The following is a 20,959-nucleotide window of genomic DNA, read 5'->3' as shown; positions in this document are numbered from 1 at the left end:
CTGCAGTGGACAGATCTCCCTGCTTCTGCATCATCCATTCTGCGTATATCTGTGCTTCCGCCACTTCTCCTGCTGGTGCTTGACCATTACCCCACCAGGCAACAGGGGAGTACCACTGACATGAGGAAGCGAAGCCATGTTCCTCTGATCACTAGGCTCACCAGGATTGGAGTTCTGTTTAGCGATTTCACTACGGTGCTGCTCACTGTTCTCCTTGCTGGAGTGAAGGCTGTACACGAGGACCTGCAGTGGAAAGATCTCCTTGCTTGTGCTTCATCCATTCTGTGGATATGTGCTTGCCCTGTTGCCATCATTACCCCACTAGTCATTAGATGAGGTAACTACTAAGCTTGCTCACTGTTCTCCTTGCTGGAGGGGAAACTGTACCTGAGGACCTGCACTGCAAGTTTCTCCCTGTTTCTACCATTCTGCGGATCTGTGCTTCCTCCACCTCTCCTGTTGGTACTTGACCATTACCCCACCAGTAACAGGGGGGTGTTGGTTCTTGACCATTACCCCACCAGCAACAGGAGGGTACCACTGACATGAGGAATAAAAGTCACGTTCCTCCAACAAGATGGCAGTCTCCACACAAGGGCACAGTTCAGAACAAGGCATGGTAAATCAGTAATAAGAAAAAAAAAAAAAAAAAAAAAGAACAGCTGCTGAGGGTCTACAGGCAATACTGGTTATTAGTCTTTTACCCCATGCTTGCCTTTTTTTTTGGGGGGGGGGGGGGGGGGCGGCTTACACAATACTAATCTCCTTTAAGGCAAAACATGTTAATCTGGACTTAATGGACAGAACACAAGAAGTAACCACAGAAAACATACAAATGCATTTGCACCGACAAGCTACATCAAGAGCATCTAAAAGGCAAACCACATTCGGCTTCCGGTGCGCATAGGTCTTACAGAACAACACAAACATTTAAGGTCTGGGTGAAAATCATAAAAGAGGACCCGGACAAGTCAACAAACCTCAATATTCCCGCACTCCAGAGCCAAGCTAAATCGTGTCTTCTCGTCTTTCACAAAATGCAATGCCACCTCGGGGTAACCCTTCTTCTGTAAGTAGGCAATGATCGACTGTCCTACCAGCTTGGCGTTTCTCACCATGTGCAGCACCTAATGTGGGGGAAAAAAAAATGGTGGATAAGTGCTCAGCTCAATCAGAAATACCATTAATGAAGAGAGGAAGTGGCATAGTGTGTAATTACTCTTGAAGACAGCAATGGGAGCCAAAGCACACTCTAAACCAGGGGTTTCAAACTGGCGGCCCTCCAGCTGTTTACAAAACTACAAGTCCCATCATGCCTCTGCTTGTGGAAGCCATGCTTGTAACTGTCAGCCTTGCAATGCATCATGGGACTTGTAGTTCTGCAACAGCTGGAGGGCTGCCGGTTTGAGACCCCCTGCTCTAAACTGAGCACTACTGCCAGCAAATCAGAGATTGACAGTTTTAAAAGAGAACCTGTCAAAATAAGATAAACATGGAAGCATATTTCTGGGTTGACATTCTTATCCTGGCTTGAGTACAGTAAAGTATGTGGGCTGTGAATTACAATACAGTAAGTGTTTCAGGTCAATGATCTGGTGAGTAGCTAAAGAAATTAAAATTTATATATATATATATATATATATATATATATATATATATATATATATATATATATATATATATATATATATATATATAAAGACAATTCTTCTATCATGCCAGCGTTCCTTTAAAATGAATACCTCAACAACGTACTTCTCTTATTTTCTCCCTTTTGGTCTGTTAACCACCATTGAGTGGTTTTCTCAATCCTGCCCTAGTTCTCTTTGTGGACTAGAGAAATACTCTCCCCCAACCCCCCCCCCCCCCGGCCATGTTAAGAAGAAGAGGGGGGGGTGCATATCCAAGGGTGACAACCATAGGCTCATCAACAGCACAGTTAGTGAGAGATGTCACCCTAAGCATGCTACTGGCAGGATCACCATGTGAGATTAAAGCAGAGTTCCACCCTAAAGTGGAACTTCCACTCAGCGGATTCCCAACACCCCCCACCCCCCCCCCCCACTCCGGTGCCACCATTGTCACCTTTCAGGGGGGAGGGGGGGGGGGTGCAGATACCTGGCCCGTCATGTTCTGGGAAACAAACAGTTCGCAGAACACAACGGGAACCAGTGAAGACGCGTAGCGCGACTCGTGCATGCGCAGTAGGGAACCGGGCAGTGAAGCCGCAACGCTTCATTTCCCGATTCCCTGACAGAGGATGGTGGCGGGGTAGTATTTGTAGCTGCTGACTTTTAATAATTTTTTTTTTTTTAAAGGTGGCCCTCCTCTTTAAAGAAAAAAAAGCTCGACATAAAAAGTCAGCGGGCCTCTCGATGACGTCATGCCCGAAAATGGCAGAGCAAGGGTGGGCAGGTGTGTTATTCTGAGAGGATTCTGCAGGATGACGCTGGATCTGCTTGGGAGGGTACATATCTGGTATAGACCTTTATTGAGAAAGGAGGGGGGTGGGCCTCCTGATGCGGGACCAAGCGGGGACAGAATTCTGAGAGGACTCTGCAGGACAATGCTGGATCCATGTGGGAGGGTGAAGATCTGGCACAGACCTTCATTGAGAAAGGAGGGAGTGGGCCTAGTGTTGGACCTCCTGATGTGGGACCAAGCGGGGGTAGTATTCTGAGAGGACTCTGCAAGACAATGCTGGATCTGCTTGGGAGGGTGCGTACATGGCATAGACCTTCATTGAGAAAGGAAGGATTGAGCCTAGTGTTGGGTCTCCAAATGCAGGACCAAGCAGGGGGACAGAATTCTGAGAGGACTCTGCAGGACAATGCTGGATCTGCTTGGGAGGGTGCAGCATATCTGGTATAGACCTTTATTGAGAAAGGAGGGGGGTGGGCCTTCTGATGCGGGACCAAGCGGGGGCAGAATTCTGAGAGGACTCTGCAGGACAATGCTGGATCTGCTTGGGAGGGTGCAGCATATCTGGTATAGACCTTTATTGAGAAAGGAGGGGGGTGGGCCTTCTGATGCGGGACCAAGCGGGGGCAGAATTCTGAGAGGACTCTGCAGAACAATGCTGGATCCACTTGGAGGGTGCATATCTGGTATAGACCTTTATTGAGAAAAGAGGAGGGGCTAGGCCTAGTGTTGGGCCTCCTGATGCAGGACCAAGCAGAAGGACAGAATTCTGAGAGGACTCTGAAGGACAATGCTGGATCTGCTGGGAGAGCATCTGAAATATTCAAAACCTGCAGTAAAGGTATGCTGGGCTTAAAAAGAAATAAATGGGGTGGTGTGGGTGGAGACCCGCCTTAAGCAAAAAAATCAATACTAGAAGATTTTACATAGGAGCAAGCAGCGAAGACTTCTAGCACAAGTAACTTGACTGACAGAGTCAAATCTATCCCATCATATCAGCAAGCTAAGGTTGCAGGGTCCAAACAATGAAATAGGGACTTAACTCTGCCCTGCACTCCCACCCAAGGCAGAGATATATTGTGGGTAGAGTTGCAGTTTAAGGTGAACATATTTGGAAGAGGGATGGCTAGGAAACTACAATGCTGCAACACACTGTGACCTCACATAGGTTCCTACCTCATCGTATTTCCGGTTAATCAGGGCCAGCTTGAATTTAAATTCCGTGGGGTCAATGGTGAGCACCCGTGGGCGACATTCACGGTCCAGACAGTAAACGTTGTTACCCTTCACGCGGGTGATGTAGATTGGCAGATCCAGAGTACGAATGATGCCGTGATCACTAAAAAGGAAAAAAATAAGATCTGATGACACACCAAATGTAAAGAAGACGTTTTATATGCTGCAAGTTGGACAGCTGAATCTGTGGTCAGACAAATGGTCTGTATTTAAACCACTTGTCCAACACTCTATACTGCTACAAGGCGGCCGCGCAGGATCATGTATGTATATTATGTATAATATATATATATATATATATATATATATATATATATATATATATATATATATATATATATATATATATATATATATATATACATACATACATATACACACACACACACACACATATATACACACAGACAGACCCTCAAAAATTCCACTCGCCTGCTGGCATTTTGCGAGTGGATTTTGAGGGCTGGCGAGCCTGGGCAGGGAGGGGAAGGGCAAGCACTGCCGGGTTGTACGAGAGTCCTTCTCCCAGTGCTCTTGGAGGGGAAGAGAGAGGAGAGAGCCGGCTGGATGATCAGAGTGCGAGGGACATCACTAGCGGCTTTCATTTCAATAGCAGAGTGTTCCCCGCACTCGCTGTTACAGCCCCGCCCCCTGGTCCCGGGGAATTTGATAGACAGATCACCTGTCCAATCCAGTGACAAGAATAAAAAAAAAAGTTATCCAGCCAGGGGGCGGAGGGATTTTTACTGTGGGTGCCCGGCTGTGACTTCACAGCCGGGCATCAATGGCGCATGCGTGAGCCGTGACTGGCCAGGCAATCATCTGGGACCTGTGACGTGTCCCAGATGATTGCCTAGAGGGAGGGGGCAAAGGTGATCTCCCGATGGACGTGATGTAAGGAGCCCAGGCGCTGAAGGAGGCAGATTACAAGGGACCCCCTAGCAACAGACATTAAGAGGTGAGTAAAAAAAAAAATTCTCCAAATGTTTTTTTTATTTCATGCGCTTTAATGACTTTTTATTTATTTTTATTTTTTTTTAAGGGTGGAACTCCACTTTAAAGTAACGAAGTGCCGTATAGCAAAAATGGCCTGGTCATGAAGGTGGGTAAATCTTTTTGGAGGTCAGGTGGTTAAAGAGGATGTGTCGCTGTGCCCACTCTCTTGCTATGGCACCGACCTCGGCTTTTGCAGTGCTCACTCGCTTGTGCTGCTCGTCTGTTGAAGCCTCTAGAAATCCCAGAGCATTCCAAGATATAGGAGAGCAAGTGACTGCATCCCCTAACACCCAGGATGCAGTGCTTGGGCCTAAGCTTGCTAATCTATAGGCCCAACCTCTGTAGAGTAGAGTAGAGAGAAGGTCATTACCTCTGCGTATGCTCCAACACATAACATACACAGGGCTTAGCCCCAGGGCTCCAACAGCCAGCAAGTGGAGTATCAGCGATGGTGTCCTAACAAGAGAACCTGTCACCTTGCCTCGAATGGGCAAAGTGAAAGAACCCTGAATGGGCAAAGTGAAAAAACCCTGAATGGGCAAAGTGAAAGAACCCTGAATGGGCAAAGTGAAAGAACCCTGAATGGGCAAAGTGAAAGAACCCTGAATGGGCAAAGTGAAAGAACCCTGAATGGGCAAAGTGAAAGAACCCTGAATGGGCAAAGTGAAAGATCCCTGAATGGGCAAAGTGAAAGATCCCTGAATGGGCAAAGTGAAAGATCCCTGAATGGGCAAAGTGAAAGATCCCTGAATGGGCAAAGTGAAAGAACCCTGAATGGGCAAAGTGAAAGATCCCTGAATGGGCAAAGTGAAAGATCCCTGAATGGGCAAAGTGAAAGATTTATGTTAAGTCCTTATTAATTACCCACTAGATTTTAGCACTGACTTGTGGAAATGTCATACTAGGCCTTGTATCTTACCCGGTGGTGAGTGCGTATTTGATGTGGTTGCTGGTCGTGTAGATGAAGACCCCGCTCTCCTCCCATGCACCGCTCTTCACGCGAATGTTCTCGTGGATGTTACAGAGAGATTCCAGCTTTCTGTTGCAGATCATGATTGCTGCGAATGGACAAAAACACAGGAGGACAACCATCAGTCAAATTCTGCAGACATGGGATGTGAGCAGCCAATAACGGTCCTGACACCAGGTTACCATTGTCTTATTCCAGAACACTCACCATGTTTAGCCAGCAGGGCCACGTGCGACATGTCAGAAGACCAGATGACATATTTGACTTTAGCGATCTTCACAGAAGACAGAGTTCTGCAGACAGATAAAAAAAATGTATATATCAAGAGCAGGAAACAGTTATAGTGGCCAAGCCCCCACCTACCCCCTGCCTTCTTATTGCAGTGGCCAATCCTCCACCTGTCTCCAGCTACCATGTGCCTTCTCCTTGCAGCGACCAAGCCCCCACTTGTTTCCAGCTACCACATGCCTTCTCCTCGCAGTGACCAATCCTCCACCCGTCTCCAGCTACCACGTGTCTTCTCATTGCAGTGACCAAGCCCCCACCTGTCCCCGGATCCTAATTTCCTCTATTCTCTGCCCAAATTAAAATGTGCAAACACCACAAGGAACTTACCTGTGAGCTTGCCCACTCACAATTTGGAACCACAGACCTGCCGCTCTCCATCTCCACTCCCAAAGCTCATCATTTTATTGCAGAGATAAAAATATATTCTAGTAGCCGCACAACATTTCTGGTCATGCAATCAGCAGATAAAAGAAGCCTCAGCTTGCTCCATCCAAGTCCCCAATGCATTTCACCCTGCCGAGGGCTTATCATAAACGTCCATGATTAAACCCTTGGGGATAGGGGCAAAACACGTTAGTGTGGCTTGGATGGAGCAAGCCGAGGCTGTCCGGGAATGGTGTGTGGCTGTTGAAATATCTTTTAGCATCTGTGGTGTGCCTTGGGGTTAGGACGGAACCAGTCTCATCGGCTTCCACCTCATAGGACAGGGATATGCAATTAGCGGACCTCCAGCTGTTGCAAAACTACAAGTCCCATCATGCTTGTGGCTGTCAGAGTCTTGCAATGCCTCATGGGACTTGTAGTTCTGCAACAGCTGGAGGTCTGCTAATTACATATCAGGGTCATAGGATCACAGTTTCCTGAGCGGGTCCCCTGAGCAATATTCAGGGTCCCACCATTTTATTGCTGGATTTCCTTGGCAACTTAAAGCACATCCTTCAATTTTACTTGCCTTGTTCACATTCAAACTGTACCATTGTAAAAATCCATATGCAGGTCCCCAGAGTTCTTACCGTTTCTGCTGCACATCGAACAGCGTGATGGAGTCAGCGTCACGGAGAAGCAGGTTCCCAGTGCCGGCGTAGAAAATCTCATCGCAGTTTGGCACCTGAACTTTCTTAGTGATCTCGTTCTTCAGGTTCTTAATAAGGATCTGTGGGAAAGCAAAAAAGATAAACCAGTTCATTATTTTTGGGGGGACCGTACAAAAATCCTTTATTAGCGAGGACATCATTGGAAGTGAACTCACGGAATGCATGCGATCCAGGACGGCGAATCTATTGCGAGCCACCCAGACAGCGGTCAGCCCAGAGGAGCGCTTCCCTTCAGGAGCTAAATGATGATCACAGCGTATTACAATCAGTTCACGTTATACTGAATGACAAGGGTCCCTTTCAATAATATAGACAACCTCTTACCATCAGGGTTCTGAGAGTCTGAATCCTTGGGGATGGTGTACAGGTCATAAGTGCTGTTCTCCAGGTTGCTGGCCCTCTGTAATAAGGCAACAGATTAATTTAAAATACAAATGCAACACAAAACATCCAGGAGCAGGGTTGAGCCGCACTGTGCGTCTCAATAGACACACACAGCGCAGCTCGGGATCGAGCCTGCACGTGTACCACCAAAGGAAACGGATACCTATGGTGGCACGCGGAGAAAAGGAAATGCCCAGGGCCCCAGAAAAGAAGCATTGTGGCAACTCATATACCATTGCACAGAGCAGGTACGATTAAGGCTACATTTACACAGGCAATTGGGGCCGGTGCAAATATTAGCAGGAATCAGATTTCTGCTGTGGCTCAGTGCAGCTTCCGTGCCCCATTCGCTATGACAGGTTGCAAGCAGTTGCAGTTGTTTGAGGCTCTCTGCAAAGCCAGTGATTACCTGCAGTGTTCCCTGATGGACGTAACCACTGGCTGTGCAGAGAGCACATTATAGTGAATGGGGCTGGTGGCCGCACCTAGCAGCAGCAGGAACTGCTGCTATAATTCGCACCGGCCCCTTAATAGATGGTTTGAATGTAGCCCAATAAGCTTGTTTTTTTTCCCTTAAATAACCTTTATTATCACTTTAATGGTTTTAAATGAATACTAGTACACAGGGCCGTCTTTAATATTGCTTGAACCCTGGGCATTTTCTTGGCCAATCCCCCCCTCATCATGCAATTTCGCTCTCCACCTGCTCCGAGACATACAATAAATAGCAGCTAAACTCAAAATCTGTTTACTGAATCCGATCAAGCAGAGACTGTGATTGGTTGCCAAAGGTATCATTAGTGCTCACTGACTGGCTGCTAGAGGTTACAGCACACATTATGGTTAACTGATTTGCTAGAGTTATAGTTTATAGCACATGTATTCTGCTTGCCGATTGGTTGCTAGAGGTTACTGCACAGAGTGGTTGATAGATTACTGTACATCAATACTGCTCACAAATTGGTTGCTAGAGGTTACTGCACAGAGTGGTTGATAGAGATTACTGTACATCAATACTGCTCACAAATTGGTTACTAGAGGTTACGGCAGGTCTGCGGCTATGTGAATATTAATGCCACCGCTATTTACATATCAATGCTGCCGATCCGCGACTGTTTGCATATTAATGCTGTCTCTTTTTACATATCAATGCAGGTTATTTACATGTAAACACAGGGTCTGCAGGGGAGTCATCTGTACACGGCAATAGGGCAGAGCTGGGCAGCATTAACTTCACACTGTGATATCAGGACACAGCACAGGACTAAACCTTAGCCCTGCTAGCACAGTAGGTAGGCAAAGAGAATGATGTACTTTGTATATGCCTAATTTTGTATATTAATAATAACTTGTGATTATGGACAATAAACCTCTCATGGAGCATTATACTCTGATGCAATGATTGTTCTTACCGTGCAGAGCAGTACGGCGTTTTCAGCTGGGTTATAGGACATGTTAAATACTGGGAACTTGGAGCCACTGTATAGAAAAATAAAAATAAAGGATAAATGAGACCCAAAACCAAAATGTTCTGAGCTAAAGTCAGACTTGCGGGATCCCTAATTTGAATTATGTTAGTTCCTTCCGTCTGTACAATAAAGGGAGAACTCACTAGCAACAGAATCGCTGATGGCTTGCGAAGTGTCACACACCCCCTTTGTTTACCAGACTGTTTAGAATCTCTGTTGCCATCAGGGATAGAGCAAATGTGTGCAGATTGCCCATTGAAGGAGCGATGCTGTAACAGCAGACAAGTGTCCACTTACCAATCCTAATACTGGTGAGTTGCCACCAGTGCATTGCTAATATATATATATATATATATATTTTTTTTTTTTACACACACACACACACACACACAGTCCTTCTATACCTTGGGGTCTCTGAACAAATCCCTCTGCACAAGAGTCCCAAGCTCCCCCCTCCTGTTGTAGCAATTGAGAAGTTGTCCAAATCACCAAGTCGCTATTTGCATTTACAAAATCTCATATCAGTTTTGGATTGGAAATCCCCTTAAAACAGGGGGTAGGCCACCTCGGACCTCCAGCTGTTTTAAAGCTACAAGTCCCATGAGACACTGCAAGACCCCGACAATCACAAGGCATGACTCCTAGAGGCGCATGATGGGCTTTGTAGATTCATCACTGCCGGAGTGCCAAGGCTGCCTACCCCCCCCCCCTTCCGTAAAAGCGTAACCCATTATCCCCATCTCACCTTCTGAGCTGCATGACGGCCACATCCTTAGAGCTGTTGAAATCCAGTTGGCGGAGGAATCGGTCCTTTACGTAGTACAGGATGTTCCCGTGGACGGCGTAGGCTGGCCTTTCCCGCTCCAACTTGAATACAATCATTCCTCCGTCATGTCCTGGAGGAGCAAATCACCAACAGGGTTACCGAAAACCAAATCTTAGTCATAAAGGCATCTCCAGACTGATCTACAGGATCCTCAACAGGCCCAAACCTGGCATTTAAAAAGGAAGTAAACCCTGATGAGTTTACTTCCTCTTTCATTCCCTGCAAAGGCAAAGCATAATGGACTACTATGCATCGCATAATAGCCAATTATGTGTCACTTACCTGACACAGGAGCCAGCTGGCCCCTGTAGTCCTCCGCATCCATCTTCTCGGTGGGTCTCGCAGCTCCGCCGCTGTCATTCGGCGAAGCCGCGATGACGTCACTGCCGCGCATGCGCATGGGAGCCGAGACGCGCGGCATCTTCGTTAGAGGACGCCACGCTCAGAGCGCCTGCGCGCCGCTGTCTACGGCGCATGCGCCGTAGACAGCGGTGCCCGTCTTCGGGCAAATATCTCCTAAACTGTATAGGTTTGGGAGATATTTCTTTGACCTACAGGTAAGCCTTAATCTAGGCTTACCTGTAGGTCAATGTGGTTTGTAAGGGTTTACAACCACTTTAAGAAACAGTTATGATGGTCAAAGTGAACCGGTCAATGCTCAAACAAAAAAGCACAACTAAAATAAGTCCCAAAGCAGGAAGACAAGGTGCCCACCGACAACTTTTGAGGCTTCAAAAGTCAATGAAACCGCCATGCTCAGTACTTAAATAGGAACTTCATAAGTTAAAAAAGTGAAGTCCTGCTGATCTTTGAGGTGAGCATTGTTATCTGGCAAACATGTTCCAAAAACTCTGCTTTGCCATAAACCTCTCCCTCTTCCCTTTACTGCCAAGTACTGTGGCGGAGCACCGCAACACCACCAACCTCAACCTTTGAGGTTGGTGGTGTGCTGGTGGAAAAGGTAAAAATAGGTTAAGAGATTCAAAAAGGCAAGCATTTTCCCCCCCCCAAGCATGGACAAGATAGATAAATCTTTACCTGCTGCAAAAAGGTTGAGGTTGGGGTGAGCAGCAAGAACCCAGAAGCGATCGTGGTCTCGGCGGAAGGTCTGGACTCCAGTTCTACAAAGATAAAAACAGTGATAAAGGTCAACTCAAAGGGTAGCTCAGCAGCTGGGAAAGCGAGAATCAGCAGCGATATGGGTCCTTGTCACTTAAAAGTAGAATCCCAGTCTTTAAAATGCTCCCTTCCCTCTTCTAACAACTAGGCCAGTGATGGCGAACCTTGGCACCCCAGATGTTTTGGAACTACATTTCCCATGATGCTCCACTACACTGCAGAGTGCATGAGCATCATGGGAAATGTAGTTCCAAAACATCTGGGGTGCCAAGGTTCACCATCACTGAACTAGGCTATTTCAGTCTGGTCACGTGATCCAGCTTCCCTGGGTCAGCCAGTGGCACCTGCAGGGGAGAGGAGGGAGCGCAGTCAACGGGAAGGCCCATTGAAGCCTATAGGTGAGGTCACTGCTCCAGGCTTTACCAACGCTCCCTCCTCTCCCCAACAGAGTCTCTGGCTGACACAGGGGAGATAACGTGACCAGAGTGGGCTGAAAAATAGGTAAGTATAAATATCTTTCCTACATAGGTTAGTAAACATAGGTGTTAGGAAGGGGACCGGTTTAAGGATAGTTAGGTGTAAGCTGGAATTCTACTTTAGGCCACTTTCACAGTTTTAGCGGCGCTTTACCGTAGTTTTATCTGCGCTTTTCGGCCGCTAGTGGGGCGTTCATAACCCACGCTAACAGTAGAGGAAGGGGTTAAAAGCGTCCATGTTGCGGCGCTTCTGAAGCACCTTTCAGGCGCATCGGAAGCGCTGCCCATGCATTCCAATGGGCAGGGGCAGCATAGGAGCACTGTATACACATTGCTCCTATACCGCCGCAAAGATGCTACTTGCAGGACTTTTTGTAATATCCTGCAAACCCATCACCCCACACTTGGGATTTCAAAGGGGGGGGGGGCCATGAAAGGCAGTTTTCAGGTGCTTTACAGTACTATTTATGGCGCTAAAACACCTGAAAACCGCCTTCGGTGTGAAAGGAGTCCTAAGGCGTCATGCCCACACAGGGTGTTAGCCCAGCTCTCCTAAGCATCCACCTGGCAGCAGCGTTTTGGCAAAAAAAGATTTAAAAAAAAAAAAAAATACGCTTGATGCGTGTGAAGGAGACTAGACGCGTCAAGTGCTCGGGTGTCAATTCATTTCACTGGCCAGAATAATACATTTATTCTGGCCATTGAAATGCATTAATGCTCAAGTGCCTGATGCACCCAGCGAACAGTAAAGCGCATTTCCCCATGTCAAGCGTTTGTTTTTTTATGCCAAAACACTGTTACTCTTAGACACACTGGCAGTGGGGTGTTTTTTTTTGTCTACCTTTAAAATGCCAATGTGTGCATGGACACATAGGCTAACATGGATTGGGGGGAGGAGGGAGGGAGGAAGGAAGGAAGGAAGGTGGAAGGAAGAGGAAGGAAGGTGGGAGGAAGAGGAAGGAAGGTGGGAGGAAGAGGAAGGAAGGAAGAAAGGAAGGAAGAAAGGAAGGAAGGAAGGAAGGAAGGAAGGAAGGAAGGAAGGAAGGAAGGAAGGAAGGAAGGAAGGAAGGAAGGAAGGAAGGAAGGAAGGAAGGAAGGAAGGAAGGAAGGAAGGTGGAGGAGGTTCGGGGCTGTTCTGTACTACATACAAGTATGACCCGTTTTTTTTTTTTTATTTCCTTTGGTATCATAGTTGCATAGTCTGGTTGAAAAGAGACACAAGTCCGTCTAGTTCAACCAATAAAAAAAAGGGGGGGGGGGGAATAAAAAAAGCACTCCAGGCAGATATAAAAGATGCAAAATGATACCAGCGTTTGACCTGGTATGGGTCTCTTGCAGCCCTTGTACAGTGGAGCTCAGACTGGGGGGTAGAAAAAAAAAAAAAAAACAGCACAAGGATCCAATCAGCTCTTTGTGTTTCAGTGCTCATATGCTAACAAGGAGCATGTTGATCGGAGGAGAGAGCAGAGTGACGGGGAGGTGAGAGCATCAGTCTGCATCTTCACTTTTCACCATCTCCAATCACAGGCTGGGGGAGGGACAAGACCTGTAAGTGTTACTTGAACTCCAGAAAAAAAAAAAAAAAAAAAAAAAAAAAAGTCAGATCTCCAAGGTATGAGAATGAATAATAAATAAATATTATATATATATATATATATATATATATATATATATATATATATATATATATATATATATATATACATACACACACATACATATATACACACACACTTACATTGGTCAAAGCTGTAACAATGTAACAATATCTATACTTGGAATTCTTATTGGACCCAACATAGGAGTTTGGTGACCCCCCCCCCCCCCCCCCTCACCTCTTGGACATATCCCAGACACGGATGCTCTTATCTTCGGAGTTGCTCAGGATCAGCTCCTGTCGGGGGTGGAAGACGGCGCAGGAGACATTGTTGTAATGTCCGCGGCAAGTGTCCACTTCCCAGGCCTTGGATTCTGTGGATGGGGGAAAAAAAAAAAAAAAAGACAGGCGTCAGATAGTTTAACGTAGTTCCATTTCAGTCACAACTTTTTCTTTTACATTTTCTGAGTGAGAAAAAAAAAATCTGGACTTGCTATCCCCTCCCTGTTTGAACAGAGGGGATTTTTCAGTCACATGCTGCCTTGAGGAGGAGACTTCACTTCCTGTTCCGTCATCTGGACAGGAAGTAAGGGGAAATCTCTCTCACTGGGACGCAGACAGCAATTAAATCCTGACTGGGATTGTAAACTTTTTCTCTCAAATACGGGAGATTCAGTAAAACCCGGGAGCACACTGAATCTGGTGCCGCTTTGCATTGGTAGCCAATCAGCTTCTAACCCCAGCTTCTTCAATTAACTACCCAAGGACAGAGCCTATTTTTCAGACTCAGCGTTTACAAGTTAAAATCTTTTTTTTTTTTTTGGGTAAAAAATTACGTAGAACCCCTGAAACATTATATATATATTTTTCAGACACCCTAGAGAATAAAATGGCGGTTGTTGCAATACTTTGTCACTCCGTATTTGCGCAGCGTTCTTACAAGTGCAATTTTTTGGGGGGAAAACCCCCCCCAAAAATACTGTTTGAGGAGGAGGAGGAGGAGGAGGAGGAGGAGGAGGAGGAGGAGGAGGAGGAGGAGGAGGAGGAGGAGGAGGAGGAGGAGGAGGAGGAGGAGGAGGAGGAGGAGGAGGAGGAGGAGGAGGAGGAGGAGGAGGAGGAGGAGGAGGAGGAGGAGGAGGAGGAGGAGGAGGAGGAGGAGGAGGAGGAGGAGAATTATTCAGGTAGCCAATCAGCATCCAGGCTTTTTTATTTTTTAGTTTGTCAAAACTTAAAGCGTTACTAAAACCACAACATGAACCACAACAGTAAAATCTGTCTTCTATATGCAGTAAACCAGGGATATGCAATTAGAGGACCTCCAGCTGTTGCAGAACTACAAGTCCCATGAGGCATAGCAAGACTGACAGCCACAAGCATGACAACCAGAGGCAGAGGCATGATGGGACTAGTAGTTTTGCAACAGCTGGAGGTCCGCTAATTGCATATCCCTGCAGTAAAGCATGCTTGTGACACCAACGGTGGAACCCAAGGGGATTAATCCTCTGCAGCGTATAAAAAAAGGCTATTTGATCCTGTCTTTTCTAATCCTCCCCTTCTTCCACTGACTCCATAACATGTCTGGATAAGACCCAGTTACTGGAGTCTGGCTGCACATGCTCAGTTTTGTGTACTGCAATTGTATTTCCATGTTCTGTGTACTGTGGGAGACCAGATATAGCGAATGCAGGCTCCTGGGGAGACCAGATATAGTGAATGCAGGCTCCTGGGGAGACCAGATATAGTGAATGCAGAGTCCTGGGGAGACCAGATATAGTGAATGCAGAGTCCTGGGGAGACCAGATATAGTGACTGCAGAGTCCTGGGGAGACCAGATATAGTGACTGCAGAGTCCTGGGGAGACCAGATATAGTGACTGCAGGCTCCTGGGGAGACCAGATATAGTGAATGCAGAGTCCTGGGGAGACCAGATATAGTGAATGCAGAGTCCTGGGGAGACCAGATATAGTGAATGCAGGGTCCTGGGGAGACCAGATATAGTGAATGCAGGGTCCTGGGGAGACCAGATATAGTGAATGCAGGCTCCTGAGGAGACCAGATATAGTGACTGCAGAGTCCTGGGGAGACCAGATATAGTGAATGCAGAGTCCTGGGGAGACCAGATATAGTGAATGCAGAGTCCTGGGGAGACCAGATATAGTGAATGCAGAGTCCTGGGGAGACCAGATATAGTGAATGCAGAGTCCTGGGGAGACCAGATATAGTGAATGCAGAGTCCTGGGTTTAGCAACACTTTAACTGACCAGGCTGAAGTTAGAAGCCCGATTGGCCACCATGCACAGCTGCACCAGATTTTGGACTCTTCAGTTTTAGTTAAAAAAAAAAAAAAAAAATCTACCTAATTGAGAGCAGCAGCTGTGCCCGTGCAACCATTGCATCCCAACTCACAGCAATGGGACTGCCTGCACAGAACACGTGTGCGTAAAATAATAAAAAATAAAATAAAAAACGACCCTCACATTTGGCATGCATTCAGCAGGTTAAGTTGTACAGACGGTGGGTTAGCTGAAGGTCTCACTGCACACCTCACATATAGGCCAGAAAACAGACAGACATTCCCCCGGTTGTCAATTAAGAAAAAGCAAGTGCTGGGGAATCGTGAACCAAAAGTGTGCGAAGGTTCTCATTCATCCAAGTCTTGGCATATCGTGTAGACGTTCGTTATATTCAACCAGACTGGTTCTATGAGGTTTTGGATGTTTTATTTCTCAAGCAGCTTCTTTCACTCTTTCAACTTTTACCCCAGCATTTATATAGCCCATAGGCAACTTTTACCCCAGCATTTATGTACCCCATAGGCAACTTTTACCCCAGCATTTATATAGCCCATAGGCAACTTTTACCCCAGCATTTATATAGCCCATAGGCAACTTTTACCCCAGCATTTATGTACCCCATAGGCAACTTTTACCCCAGCATTTATATAGCCCATAGGCAACTTTTACCCCAGCATTTATATAGCCCATAGGCAACTTTTACCCCAGCATTTATGTACCCCATAGGCAACTTTTACCCCAGCATTTATATAGCCCATAGGCAACTTTTACCCCAGCATTTATATAGCCCATAGGCAACTTTTACCCCAGCATTTATATAGCCCATAGGCAACTTTTACCCCAGCATTTATATACCCCATAGGCAACTCCGTTTTAACATCTGTACCTGGAGACTTTCAGCCATGTAATGTTGCAACTTTTGAACAAAAAAATTCTTGTTTGTTTGTTTAGCGTTGCACTCACCTTCTTATGCATATTTACTTGGAGTTTTTGGATTAGGCTTTTTAGTGCTGGCAGCCGGTCATATTTTCACTATATTTCGTTAATAGTTCATATTTCATATCTTTGATTCTCTAGCTCTGAGACGCTTTTACGGGCGTTTTACCGCTAAAAAAATAGCACCTGCAAAGCGCCTCTCCTGTCACTTTAGGGTGAAAGCCCGAGTGCCTTTCACGTTGGGGGCGGTGCGCTTCCAGGACGTTAGAAAAAGTTCCGTAAGCAGCATCTTTGGAGCGTCTTCCCATTGGAATGAATGCGCAACGCTGCCGAAGTGCCTGAAAAGCGATTCGGCAGCGGCGCCACACCCCTTAACCCCTTCTTCAGCAGGGGGGGTGGGGGTGATTAAAAGCATCCCGCTAGCAGCCGAAAAGCGCTGCTAAAACTAGCGGCGCTTTACCGCCAACGGCCTCACCGCCGTAGGAGGATTTGTTTCATCTGCATCACCTGAGACCAGTCACTTCACTGCGCATGTGTGAGGGTTTAGGGTTTATACCCACTTTAATGCATTTTTTTGAGTCCGATCTCAGTCCAGCGCAGCCCACTCTCTCTGCCCATTGGCTCCGGCTACTGTCCGTTAAATTTGTGATGGGGGGGCTGGGCAAAGCTGCACTGTGCAGGACGTCGTCCCACCCCAAATCCAGCATTAAAGCCTGTTCTCGGGGTACCCTGTCAGCTCTCAGATAAAATTCATTTTTAAAAAGAAGGGTTGGCTCCATTTTATTGGGCATGTGCATGTATGTGTGATTTGATGCCACCCCCCCCCCCCCCCCCCAAGCCTCCTGAGATACCCACATCACAGAGCCCAGAAGGCTTTGCTGCTGTGTAACAACCTGCTGTGTATGCGCACAGTGCAGCATCATCAGAAGGCTAGCTACTAGGACCCAGAAGAGACAGCCGGCCTCCAGATGACATCACAAAGAAGATGACATCACCTGACCCAGGGAGATGACGACAACAGGACAATGCTGGATTTACTGGGCAGCTGTGTCACTGTGTGGCGGCACAGTGGTGTAGTGGTTAGCACTCTCACCAAGCAGTAAAAGAGTCGCTGGTTCGAATCCCAACCACGGCACTACCTGCCTGGAGTTTGCATGTTCTCCTTGTGTCTGCGTGGGTTTCCTCCGGGTACTCCGGTTTCCTCCCACACTCCGAAGACATGCTGGTAGGCTAATTGGCTTGTGTCCAAAATTGGCCCTAGTATATGAAGGGGGGACCTTGGATTGTGAGCTCCTTGAGGGTAGGGAACGATGTGAGTGTGCAAGGGATAGGGACAATTGTAGACACTCACTCAGGTCGAACTGGATGGACTGGTGTCTTTATTCAACCTAACTATGTCATTTCCCCCCACTCCAGCAGACCAGGTAAGAAAGGGAAGTAAAAAAAAAAATAAATTTTTTTTTAAATTAAACCAGGGAGAGTAATTTTGTAAATTTCTTTTACAAACTTTTAGACATCCCAATTGGACAACTGTCTCCTTTCGGACAGTTCTCAGCTGCATTCAAAGAGCCATTGAGGACTATTGTAATTGGCTACAGCCATCACATGGTACAGGGGAGAGGCGGTGCTTGGCCCTGTACCATGTGATCGCTGTGACCAATCACTTGATGGCTGAAAGAATGGCAGCCATGTTTATTATTGGACATGCCATCACTGTGAATGGCCACAGTGATCACATGGTGCCAGGGAGGAGCACCACTAAATCGGTACTCAGACTGGTGATTAGCTGTGTAACGTAGCACAGTAGCCAAAGGATTGCACCAATGCATGCCTCTGGTGGCACAGCCCTAAAAGGACATATGACGCTTGTCCCCCGCCAGGCCAGGAAGCAGTTAAACATATCATGGTGCCTGGGATAACCATGTTGGCTATAAATACCGAGGTATGTTCCTAACACTCATAAGAACAGAGGAAGCTACTTGGGTGAGTAGCAAATCATTTCCAAAGTAAAGTACAATGGGAAGAACTACTACTAGATCTTAAGCCAAAGCTGCAAGGCAGATATAAAAAGGAAGAATTGGAGTTCAGAGACTCGATCGCCTGGCCGTCTATCACACAAAGATCACAGCAGTGCACAGAGCCTCAGTAGTGTTATGGAGAAGGTACCACAGCTAAAAGGAGGCACCAGTAGGAGATAGGACAGGAACATGCCCTCCTTTGAGCTATGGGGGGGGGGGGTTATTGGGTTTATCACAACAGCCTGCTGGAGAAGAGACAACAACATTGCACAGAACACTACAGAGCACAGACGGCAGTCACACACACACACAGACGGGGACAAACACATGCAGGCAGAAACCACCATGTATGGAGAACTGGCCTGCGCAGGCTGGGACAACCTCTGGAAAAGACACAAAGAGGACTCCGTGTTAAATCCCATCCCTATAACACAGATCCACCCCAGTACATACATAATAGATGTATAATTATCTAAAACATTGCTAGCAGCAGCCAATCAGAGTTCATTCTGTGTTGGCCAGACCCCAGCTGAGTGAATTCCGATTGGTCGCTATGGTTTTCCCTTAATAAAAAAAGCACTCCTTAATGAATAAAGGCTGTGAGTGATATAAAAAGTCACTTACCGTTCATTCTCCAGATCTTCACCTGCCTGTCATCAGCTCCAGACACAATGAGAGGCATGGTAGGGTGGAAGGCGGCCCAGTTCACACCGCGATCGTGACCCTGGGGTTGAAGGAACAAAAAAAGGTTATTAACTTGGCAACCCCTCCAAATAGCTAAATACTTTTTAGATCCTAAGCTCTCGAGCTGGGCCCTCCTAACCCTCTTGTAATGAAAAACTGTACAGACTCTTTATTCTGAAAAGCTGTCAAGCTGGATCACCTGCTGGCAGAACTGTGGTTTCTGGATCAGAAGGTGTCTCCCAGCAGACAGTTTTCAGCCGATGCTGGCTGCTGGGAGGGTATTTAGTCCCTCTATTGCCTCTTGCTTCAGTATTTTGCCTGGTTTAGTCAGCAAGCGTTTATCAGGCAAAACACTGAAGCAAGAGGGAATAATAGAGGAGGGACTTAATACCCTCCCAGCAGCCAGCATCAGGTGAAAATAATAGTCAAGAAGGGAAACCAGGACTGGGATCAGGAATAAGGGGAGCAAGTAAGATGCAGCAGGGTACTGGATACAGGGAAGGATTTAGACTCAGCCAGATAAACACTTGCTGACTAAACCGGAATCTAAATCTTACCCTGTATCCAGTACCCTGCTGCCTCCACGTCTTCTGGGGTCCCTCGACGGCTGTCTCGGCACCTGCCCGCATCAGCTAACCTCCTCTGGGAAGCGCTCTCCCAGGGGGTTAGCTTGTGGGCGTGCTTTTGAGTCCTGTATCCGGCATCCATAAGCGGCCGACTACAGGACTCGGCCCCCGCCCCAGCGTCATTGGAGTTGACAGCAGTGCGAGCCAATGGCTGCGCTGCTATCAATCTATCCAATAAAGAGCAGAGAAGACCGGGCCGACATAAGGCTGGGGGGGCCTGCAATCACCAAATGTTTTTTCACCCTTATGTGTAGGAGGCATTAAGGTGAAAAAACATGAACCTATACAACCCCTTTAAAGCGGGAGTCCGCCGTTTTTTTTTTTTTTTAAAGCCAGCAGCTACAAATACTGCAGCTGCTGACTTTTAAAATAGTGACACTTACCCGCCCAGCACGCCCGCGATGTCGTCACCCGAAGCCGATCTCTCGATCGTCTCTCGGGTGCTGCCGCCGCCATCTTGGGTATGGGAATCAGGAAGTGGAGCCTTTCGGCTTCATTTCCCGCTTCCCTACTGCGAATGCACGAGTCGCGCAGCGCAATAAGGATGGTCCCCGCTGTCTCTGGGATCCGTGTGTTTCCCAGCAGGCAGCGGGGGACTTTCGGAAAGGGCCGTAGATTCTGCGGAAAGGGGGGTACCTTCTGCAGAATCTACGCCGGAATTAGGTGGAGATACCTGTACTGTACAGGTACCTGCACCCCCCTCCCCCCTGAAAGGTGCCAATTGTGGCGCCGGAGGGGGGGGGGGGATTCCAATGAGCGGAAGGTCCATTTTAGGGTGGACCTCCGCTTTAAAAACAGGGGTGGCCAACTGCTGCCCTCCAGCTGCTCTGAAACTACATGTCCAATGAGGCGCTGCAAAACTGACAGTTACAAGCATAACTCCCAGAGGCATGACGGGACTTAAAGTTCTGCAACAGCTGGAAGGTTGCCATTGGCTGCAGCTAAAGCACTGTGTAAATTGACGGCACTTTATAAATGTAATTTCCTGTCATACATAAAACATTTTACATGCAACTGAAAAACTTGCCAATATTTACCAAAATTTGCCAAAATTATTCTATATTACAGCAAAAATCTATCACACTTCCTTCTTCAATTAGACACCCAGACGCACAGTACCTCCAGAACATGTTTCACCACCGCGTCGGTGGTCCCAAACAGATCCACTCCTGTGAGTCCGCGCACATCGGAGTCCACCGCTCCCGGAGAAAGGTTCTTTTTGCGCAGGCCTTTCCATGAGACGAGAGCAAGAGAGATACGGTTATTGTACGGTAACAAAAAAAAAAAGCCCTTACATTTCCTGCAGGTACAAGAAGACCAGAACGATGCAATATGGCTACAGCCTCCTGGCTGGGACTTGGATGCAAGTACTAGGAACACCAACGAGTTGTGTGTTTAAAGGACAGCTCTAGCCAAAAAAATTTTTTTTTTTATGGAGCGGGTTCATCATATTATATCCTTGTCTTGGAACAAGAAGTCATAAATTCAATTTATTATTGTTGCCAACAGAACAGAAAATAAAGAG

The 20,959-nt window shown here is 47.0% G+C and overlaps 1 protein-coding gene across 1 annotated transcript in view; it reads right to left on the bottom strand.

Annotated features, from left to right (window-relative positions):
- Window positions 1-20,959, bottom strand: part of COPA (coat protein complex I subunit alpha) — a 65,186-nt gene that overhangs the window by 26,680 nt on the left and 17,547 nt on the right. Inside the window, exons 7-19 of the mRNA XM_077464087.1 lie at window positions 20,554-20,663; window positions 18,749-18,848; window positions 13,115-13,250; window positions 10,723-10,805; window positions 9,604-9,754; window positions 8,802-8,868; window positions 7,330-7,405; window positions 7,161-7,243; window positions 6,925-7,064; window positions 5,831-5,916; window positions 5,573-5,711; window positions 3,598-3,760; window positions 981-1,127 (exon numbers count right to left, since the gene is read on the bottom strand). Coding sequence (XP_077320213.1) covers window positions 981-1,127; window positions 3,598-3,760; window positions 5,573-5,711; window positions 5,831-5,916; window positions 6,925-7,064; window positions 7,161-7,243; window positions 7,330-7,405; window positions 8,802-8,868; window positions 9,604-9,754; window positions 10,723-10,805; window positions 13,115-13,250; window positions 18,749-18,848; window positions 20,554-20,663 — 1,481 coding nt within the window. The remainder of the gene's footprint in view (window positions 1-980; window positions 1,128-3,597; window positions 3,761-5,572; window positions 5,712-5,830; window positions 5,917-6,924; window positions 7,065-7,160; window positions 7,244-7,329; window positions 7,406-8,801; window positions 8,869-9,603; window positions 9,755-10,722; window positions 10,806-13,114; window positions 13,251-18,748; window positions 18,849-20,553; window positions 20,664-20,959) is intronic.

The sequence above is a fragment of the Lithobates pipiens genome, unplaced genomic scaffold (genome assembly GCF_037356315.1).
Source record: "Lithobates pipiens isolate NorthernLeopardFrog02 unplaced genomic scaffold, aLitPip1_a1.2 Scaffold_30, whole genome shotgun sequence".
Lineage (NCBI taxonomy): Eukaryota > Metazoa > Chordata > Amphibia > Anura > Ranidae > Lithobates > Lithobates pipiens.
This window is presented reverse-complemented; position numbering and strand designations above follow the sequence as displayed.